At 42.5% G+C, this 9,607-nt stretch overlaps 1 protein-coding gene across 1 annotated transcript; it reads right to left on the bottom strand.

Moving 5' to 3' along the window:
• Positions 1-454: 454 nt before the first annotated feature.
• On the bottom strand, positions 455-3,524 carry LOC130472344 (uncharacterized). The gene is made up of 5 exons (XM_056843031.1): positions 3,035-3,524; positions 2,685-2,938; positions 2,355-2,438; positions 1,603-2,277; positions 455-1,515 (listed from the first exon to the last, which is right to left on the bottom strand). Exons 1-5 carry the CDS (start codon positions 3,513-3,515, stop codon positions 715-717), a joined length of 2,295 nt encoding a protein of 764 aa, XP_056699009.1. The 5' UTR covers positions 3,516-3,524; the 3' UTR covers positions 455-714.
• Positions 3,525-9,607: the final 6,083 nt, after the last annotated feature.

The following is a 9,607-nucleotide window of genomic DNA, read 5'->3' as shown; positions in this document are numbered from 1 at the left end:
CTGAGCAGATCGACGGATTTGAAGAGTCTGGAAACTAAAGAGTCTCTTAGCAGATCTACGGATTTGAAGAACTCGCAAAACTAAAGAGTCTCTTAGCAGATCTACGGATTTGAAGAACTCGCAAAACTAAAGAGTCTCTTAGCAGATCTACGGATTTGAAGAACTCGCAAAACTAAAGAGTCTCTTAGCAGATCTACGGATTTGAAGAACTCACAAAGTCAAAGAGCCTCTTAGCAGATCTACGGATTTGAAGAACTCACAAAGTCAAAGAGCCTCTTAGCAGATCTACGGATTTGAAGAACTCGCAAAAGTTAAAAAGTCTCTTAACAGATCTACGGATTTAAAGAGCTCGCAAGATCAAAAGGTTTTTAGCAAGTCTACAGAAAGAGGAGCTCGAGAAATCTACGGATTTAAAGACCTAAAAATTGCGAAAGAACAAGTCGAAAAGAAGCAGCCAAGTAACAAACATTCATTTTTTATTCAATATTTGGGGGAAGTACAAATACATCGAAAAACCTCAAAAATTGAAAACAAAATGAAACAAGTTAAAATCGGCAGCCATCAACAGACAATACCGGCCTACCGAAGTACTAAAGAAAACAAAAAAGAAATAAGTACAACGCAGCGCCGAGGCAAAAGGGGGAAAGGCAAGCACATGTTCGGAAGTCCTCAACTGGAACCGACCGACTCTGAAGAAGACGACTGCCCGAATCCCTAGCTCTTGGGAGTCTCAGGAGCATCCCCCAGAGGAGCATCCTTCGAAGAACCCCCAGCAGTAGTATCACCTTCGGAAGCCGCCTTCTGGGCCCGAGCCTCTGCAAGAGCAGCTTGGCGTTCAGCTTCAGCTTCGTCTCGATCGGCCTGGCACTCCACCAAGTGATCCTGGGCCCTCATCCAGAGCGGAACCTTCTCATTCCAAGGGAAATGAGGCATATGCTTCGCGAACATCCGCCGAGCACCTAGGATGCCATTCCAGTATTGCTCTCTACACTGATCAGCAGTGTAGAGGTCAACTCTCTCTTGCTCCAACTTCCGAATGGCAGCATCTTTCTCTCGGATCTTCAGCTGGAGAACGGGCACCTTGTCAGCTTGATTCTGAACAATCTCCCGGTGCTTGATAAACTGCTGAAGCCTCGCCTCCGCTTCCTGGCTCTGCTTAATGGCCGCCTCAAATTTAGACGTCATCTCCTTGAGAAGACTGTCTTTTTCTTCAAGTTCGCTCGCAAACTTGGCAGCCATTTCTCTCCTCTCCCTGTCGAAGGAAGCTATCTTTTCAGCATCCTCTTCAACTTGGAAAGTGAGCTTCCCAACTTCGGCCTCGATCTGTTCCGCCGCTTCCCTAGCCTCACGACTGTACTGAAGGTACAGTTGCTTGAGGTCCACCATCTCGGCCATGAGCTGCCCAGCCTTCTGGTCCAAGACAGGGATATCACGAGCATAAGCCTCCTGATACCTCCTCAGCTGCCTTTCCTCAACCGAGCTACACTCGGAAGCGAACGAGGACCAGAAAACAGCCTGGGAAAGAAGAAAGGACGAGAAAAGATGAGGAAAGAAGAAAACAACAAACCAAAAAAAAAAAAAAAAAATTTTTCCAACACTTACCTCATTCAGATAATATTGGGCCATCATAGCTGGGTTCCTCTCCTCAGCTCCAGGAACCCTCCACTGCGGGTTGGCCCGAAGAAGATTCTCCCGTGCAGCTTCGGGACCCACCAAAGATCCCACGTGAGCCATGGGGTTCTCCCCCAAAACCGGAGCTCTGGCATAGCGAGCCATCGCCTCCCTTACCTCCTCGGGGATCCGTTTCAGCGGAACATCCGAGCAAGGGTCAGCGTGGATCAGTCTATCCAGGGCCGAGGTCGAAGTGGAGCCCAAGGTCGAATGACGCCTCTTCCTCGTCAGACCCTGCTCGGGTTCCTCCTTCTCAGCTTCGGGAACCTCTACGTGAGCTTCGGTGAGATCCACCATCTCCTTATCCGGACTTTTCTCCCTTTCGAGAGAAACGTCAGCAGCTTCTTCCTTCTGCTCGGCCACAATAGGGACATCCGAGCCAGGAACAAGGTCGGCTTCAATTGCCTCCATCACCTTGGTTATATCCTGGATCTCGATCCCTAAAGCAGCAGACGGCTTCAGCGGAGAAGGGATGGTATCTTCCTCAGCCAGCGGTTGGTCCACGGGAGGCGGTTCCACAACCACCACACTCTTCAACTTCTGCCCGGGCAAGGGCATGAAGTGAAGGAGGTTTTTGGGAGGAGGCATGACTTCCGAAACCACTTCCTACAGGGCAAACGCTCAAAGGTCAGTTTCAGAAAAAGAGAGAACAGACCACAAAAGCTCTAAGTCAGAACAAATACCTTCTCCGAAGACTGATCAGCTTTCGCCTTCTTCGGATGCGCAGAAGGCCTCAAAAGAGTGCTGCTCTTCCTTTTGCGCTGATCCTAAACAGAAGAAACCAAGGGTCAATAAATGTAAAACAAGACAAAGGAAGGAATAAAGAAAAATCGCGAAGTACCCGGTTCCTAGATAAAGAGATATCTATCCGAGCCGGAGATGAAACCGAAGGAACGGCACGCGACACAGCGTCAGTCCCAGGACCCTAAAAAGATGGTCCAGGACCAAGACGTTAGCCGACGGCCAACCAAAAAGAAAGACAAACAAAAGACTTCGAGATTAGAAACACTCACCGGATCCGAGGTTGTCCTCAAATCAGGGAGCACGACTTTCACTGGAACAGCTTCGGGAGAAGAGGCAGAATCCCACGGATCAGCTCGAACTTCAGATATCCGAGCGACACCCGACGGAGACAGCACGTAATCCTTCAAACGAGGATTACGAGGATTCTCCTTCCCGAACTTATAATCAGGGGCCGAGTCGTGAATGGTCTTCAGATCCAAAGAAATACCCAAGACCACAGGATCAACGCAGCTAAAGCCGTACTCTGCAGAAACAAAGCACAAAACGAAATCAGTAAAACGAGACCAAAAAGGAGGAGGACAAACTTACTAAAGCACGGTCCCAGCCGAAAGACACCTACCCCTGTCAAAAATCCTGCTGAGACCGGCAACAGCAAGAATGTCCTCCCGCAAGATATAGTTGAGGTTCGGGAGCCAGTTGGACGGCAATTTGTAGTTGTCCTCCCGAGCCAAAAACCACTGGAGGAGATCCACGTAGTGGTGATGGTTCCGATCCGGAGCAGCCACGCTTCGCATATCAGGATCAGGAGTCACAAACCACTTCGGAGGGCGGTAAAAATGTGGATGCTTCGGATCTGTCGGCACACGAACGAACAACCACTCCGTCTTCCAGTTATGATCAGAGCTGAGGTAAGGGTAGGCCGTAATATAGTTCGGCTCCCCCTTTCTTCGGGATCTTTTGTTGATAATGGTCCACCAACCATACCCATCCCCCTTGGAAGCGTGGTTGAAAGACAGATCGTGCAGATCCCGAAACACGGCAACAGAGCATGGAAAGTTAATAAAATCGCACACCCATCTAAATCCGATGATGTGCCTCATAGATTTGGGGGTAAGCTGGGCCAAACTGATGTTGTACGACACCAGGAGCTCGGATACGAAGGGATCCAAAGGAAAGCGGAGGCCGTTCTCCAAATGATGAGTATACACAGAGATGAACCCCCTCGGCGGATGAGTCACCCGAGGACGCTCCTGGTCGGGAAGCTCGCACCAGTACCCCAAGGCGTGCTGGATTCCGTATAACTCTTCGGCCCTCCGATGGTAATGCCCCAGCTTCGCCTCCACCAACCAGTCACCACTGACCGATTTTTCCAAGGGACCATCGATCTTAGTGGTCTCATGCAGAATCGGGGCATACTTGCCCTGCGGATCAGCTTCAGTCCAATGAACTGGAAACTCAGGGTAGGAGCGGCGCACACCCGAAGAGCCAGCCTTTTTACCAGAAGTTGCGCGTTCAGACACGCTAGACCCGCCAACAACATCATCTTTCGAAGCATCCCAACCAGTCGAACGCCTCTCCACTGGCCTCTCCGAAGGCCGACCCCTCGAAGTTTTCGGTAACCTTCCCGAAGGCACGTTCTCCCTCTCACTAGAGGAGCCAACGACGAACTTGCTCTTGCCCCTATTCTTTGCCATGGCCGCGAATTCTCGGTCTAGGGTTGAGATTGAGGGGTAGAAGGAAAAACGAAGAAAAAAGGAGAAATTCAGAAACAAATTACCTTTTTCCGAAGCGGAATTCGCCGATAAAACGAACAGCACAAGTTCCCGAAGTCTAAAGTTGGCCGAATTTCGTAGATTTGAAGAAACAAATTGCACTGCGATCGCCTGAATTTAGAGAGAGAAAGGGTCTGAAAGAAGGAGTAAAAAGTTCGAAAAGAGCAATGCACCCCGTATTTATAGAAAAGAAAAGGGGCGCATCAACTTCCTCAACCCACGATCTCCACGGCACAATACAACTCCCAACACTTGTCATCAATGCAAATCATCCCTTTTCAGAAAAAGAGAGGGAACTTTCGGACTTCTGACAGCTGGAAACCCACCCATTTAATTCTAAATGGACCGGGTCTGGGGGGCATGTTGTTTGGGCTCCCAATTGATTCTCAATTGGGCCACTAAGTCCAAAGCCCAATGGCTCTAAACAAACAGCATCAAACCCACCAATGGCTAGTCAGCCATCCATCAAGGCCCAAGGCCCAATAGCAATAAATGACCTATGGGCATTTATTATGCAAACACTATAAATAGGCCGCCAAGGCTCACACCTCAAGGTACGTCCAATTTACCGCCTTAAGACTACTCTTCTAGAGAACTTCTCTCTAGAATCCGAGCATCATTCTTACTTAGGCATCGGAGGGGCTTTCCTCGGAAACACCCCCGAGGCTAGTGACTTTGCTCTTGTGCAGGTGAATTCGGATTCCACTCATTCAAACAAGCAAGATCTTCAACACATACAAAAGGGCCTTCATTCGAAGCCCATTGTTTCCATCTTTACAACACCGGAACAACTTTTATATTTTTTGCTTAAAAAGAATTAAAGATAACAATGATCAAAGTTGTACATTGACATGCGTAAAAGTGACCAACGTTACGAGTAAAAATGAACGGAGGAAGTATATAGTAGTCAATTTTAAAATGATAATAATTACAAATAAAAGCTCATAAAACCACATACTCATATTAAAACCATATATACACTCCTAGCGTGTTCCTGTGCTAATGTATGAGACCTCAATAATGTAGAAACTAAAAATATATTTCAGTAATTAAGGGACAAAATACACAGCTTTTTACCAGAACAAACAAATTATAAAGTTCATATGCGTACTCCGTCCGATTTCAAATACCTGTAAAATTTGCATCCAATTAAATTACTGAATATGTGATCGAGCAACTAACAGAAGTAATAAAAGTAACAGTAAAAACACAAACAAAACTTTGAGAAATATGCTTTAGGCATGATAAAAATATGTAAAGTTTGCGGAATGTACAATGATGATCAAAAAACCAGAAGAAGAAAAAAGAGCTAACACACACGTGTAAGTACATCGTATTGTTCATAAAATTGAAATTGGATAAAGGAAATTGCTTTCTTTTTTGGAAGGACGTGGTGCTAGAGCTAGACTGCTAGTTAGAAACATATATGATTACTAAAATTCATCTTGTATTCTTTTCGGCTAACTTAAAGCCGTTCACACCTCCAATCCGATGTGGTTTTTTCTATCCCATCCAAATCCATACGTATCGTATTGTGAATATTGCAATTATATGTGGGGGTAAAATATTTCAAAAGAAGAGAATAAAAAAAGAGTTTTTGAGTTTTTAAAAACTGAATTTCTGTAATTTTATTTAATATATGAAGGGGTAAAATCCAGCGATCAAAATATCTCTATAACATACCAAGCTAGCAAAAAAATATTAGTCCCTAGAAATACGTTTCGTCTAACTACCTAATTATTTCTTTGTCAACCGCTCCAACACTGTACACACTAACTTCCAATATCATTACTCAAACACCATAAATATAACAGTAACGGTCTCATTTGACGTAAGTAGTAATTCGTATGTAGATAGCATACTCCATCATGTGATAAAACATTACACGGTTGATCAATTGATCAAAGATCAAATAATCTCATTTGTGGTAAAAAACTAAAAATAGAGTACCAAGATAATTGATATTCTTTATAATCATTGGATAGCAGCATTCCAAATGCTTCGATTTTGAAGTTGAATCTAAACACTTCATGATAATCCTCTCAAAATTAGCTACATGTCGGTTTCATATGAGCATCGTGCAAGAGGCACGAAGTGTCCTAGTAATATTTTAGGGGAAATGACATAGAAAACTAACGGATATTCAATTAGAAAACTAACGGATATTCAATTTATCATGGAGTAAATTTTAAAAAAGTAATAGTACAAAGTCGCACATACATAGTATATATATATATATATATATATATATATATATATATGTATATATATATATATATATATATATATATATATATATATATATATATAACAATGGATTAAGATTAAGAACTTTGATTTAACAAATTTAACAAACTAAATAAAAATAATAATTCATATAATAGAATTTAAAACTCTGTAGTAAAGGAGGGAAAAAAAGGAGTAACATAAAAACATTAAAAATCACTTCTTACTTGATTATTCTTGTTGTTGGCTCATTTGAAGACTCCTTCTGAGGATTCATATCCAAATCCAAAAAAAATCAAACATTAAGTACAATAAATATAATTAGAAAACAGATTGGAGAACCTGCTTCAAGGAATCGGCCGCAAGCCCGCAACGACTAAGTCATTCCATCCTACTCCATTACAGTAAACCAACTTTCAATGTCTCAAACAACATTAGTTTAGCAAAAATATGATAATCGTGAAAACATAGCAATTGATAAATCCATTAACAAACAAATCTTAATTCCTATATGTAAAGTTTAGATCGAGGTTATATGACTAATGATTGGTTTTTAGCATTTCCTGATAGCAAAATTCTCAACCAACCTTTCATTGCGTCAGATCATGCGGCAATTATCTTTGACAATGATGTTGTAGAGTTTAAGAAATCAAGGCCTTATCAAATTGAAAATTGGTGTCTTTAATTTGCTGAAATTTGCCACTTGGTTGATGTAGTCTGGAGGGATAAAATGCTAGGATCTTCGATGTTTTTTCTCTCTAGAAGACTAGTTTCCCTTCGTTTAAAAATTCGGTCTTGGTGGCTAAGGAATAAGAAATTGTGGGGTGTCAATTGGAAAGACATGAGCGACACGCTTTCATCGGTGGGTTCGAAAGTGCAAACTCTAAGCCAAGGGGAACAATATATTGACAAAGTGGATGAGGCCTTTTTTCAGGTGTCGATAAAAGTTGATTTTTGGAGGCAAAGGATGAAGGAGCGATGGGTGGCAGAAGGTGATTTTCCCACATCATTGCTTTATTCAAGGGTCAAGTTCAGGCAGAAAAAGAATGAAATTTTAAAGCTTAAGGACCACAATGGTAACTGGGTTGAGGGGCAACAACATGTTCAGGGTTTTATCGTTGACTCTCTTAAGCAAGTTTTCAGGTGTGATCTTGCTTTACCTGCTAACGAAGAGGTAGAACTAGTTTTGCGTGAAATGGAGTTTCCACAGGTTTCCTCTACTCATGTTTCTATGCTTAGTAGACCTTTCTCAGACAGGGATATCAGGACTGCGATGTTTGCAATGGATGACTCCAAATCCCCAGGACCAGATGGGTTTACCGCTGGGTTTTTTAAGAAACATTGGGTTAGGGTTGAGCCTTCAGTTTGTGATGCAGTACGAAGCTTCTTAACTACAAGGTATCTTCTTAAAGAATGGAACCATTCTCTTTTGGTTATGATTCCAAAGCGTGAAATGCCAGAGACCTATCAGCCTGTGTAATACTGTATATAAGTGCGCTTCGAAGTGTCTTGTTGCACGAATGAAAGTTGTTCTTCCAAGTATTATTTCTCCTTCCCAGTATGCCTTTATTTCGGGTAGATTCATGATGGATAATATTTTGTTAAGCCATGAGCTTATAGAGAAGGTTAATACGCGGCGACGGGGTAAAAGTTTCTTAGGAGCTCTCAAAACTGATATGAGCAAGGCTTATGATCGAGTTCATTGGAATTTTCTTCTTTAGGTTCTTAGAGCTTATGGGTTTCCACAACATTGGATTCAATTAATTCACCAGTGTATTTCAACAGTGTCCTACAAAGTTCTAGTGAATGGGTGTACATCCGATCAATTCAGGCCAACGTGTGGTATTCGCCAAGGGGACCCTCTATCCCCGTATTTTTTTCTTGTTCTGCATGGATATTCTTTCTCGAATGCTTCAGTTGGGAAATGATCTTCGGTTTTTTCATAGAATTCGACTTACAAGGGGTGGTACCCAGATGACCCATATTTTCTTTGTTGATGACGCCCTTCTCTTTTTTACTGCTACAAGGGATAGTTGCTCCTAGTTAGTGAAGGTTCTCCATAGGTTTTGTGGGATATCAGGACAACATATCAACTTACAAAAATCTCATTTTAAGGTAAGTCCTAATACCCCTGCAACTGAGCAACAAGAGTTCAAAAGTATTTTCCAGATGCAATTGGTTCTGAATTTTGGAACGCATCTTGGAGTGCCAGTGGATTTGGTTGGGAAAAAGCATACCAATTTTCAATTCTTAGTCGACAAGGTAGCAGATAAGGTTATGGCTTGGAATTTTGTTCTCCTATCGCAACCTCAAAAGTTGATCCTTATCAATTATGTTCTTATTGCAATGGTTTCTCATGTGTTTCATTGTATGGAAGTGCCTCTTTCTATAACGGCCAAGCTGGATTCAATCATAACTCTTTTTTTGGGCCGGTAAGTCAAGTAAAGGAATACATTGGGTTAACAGGAATGTTCTTCAACTTCCTAAAGGTCTAGGTGGCCTGGGTATTCGAAATACGTCGTGCTTAAATAATGCTTTACTCATGAAGCATGTCTGGCGTTTAAGTTCTAATTCCCATTCTATGCTAGCTGCTACGGTTGACTATAAATTCAAGAAGCCGTTAAAAACAAGAATTCCAGCTTTATTGGCAGGTCGTACTCTTTCTTGGGGTATGCGTGGAATGGGAAGAGCTTTCAATAATGTACTTAGAAGTTGTAGTTGGAAAATTGGTAATGGAAATAAGGTTTTGGCAGGAGGTAATAATTGGGTTCAGGGTGACACTCCCGTTTATAGGTCGAATGTTACATTACAACAAGCGAAAGATTGGAAAGTTCATCATTTCATTCAACCTTTGGGTGCGGGTTGGAACCATGAGAGGATTCATGTAGCTTTTGAATTTTGATGATGCTCGCAAAATATTTGGCCTTAAACTTCCAGCCTCAGATTCTGAAGATTTCCTTTACTGGAATAAGCACAAGTCGGGTAACCTTTCAGTCAAAACAGCTTATGCTACGTTGATAGCTGAGGAAGTTTCAGAGACCTTTAATGTTCCACAAAACGACGATTATAAGTTGTTGTGGTCGCTTGGTATCCTTCCTAAGTGGAAATTATTTTTGTGGAAACTGTTGCAAAATAGTCTAGCAACTAAGGTCAATCTTGAGAGGAAAGGTATCCAAATTTCTACTCTCTGTGAT

Source organism: Spinacia oleracea, chromosome 4, assembly GCF_020520425.1.
Source record: "Spinacia oleracea cultivar Varoflay chromosome 4, BTI_SOV_V1, whole genome shotgun sequence".
NCBI classification, from domain to species: domain Eukaryota; kingdom Viridiplantae; phylum Streptophyta; class Magnoliopsida; order Caryophyllales; family Amaranthaceae; genus Spinacia; species Spinacia oleracea.
Note: the sequence above shows the minus strand (reverse complement) of the source record. Positions and strands in the feature narration are given on the sequence as shown.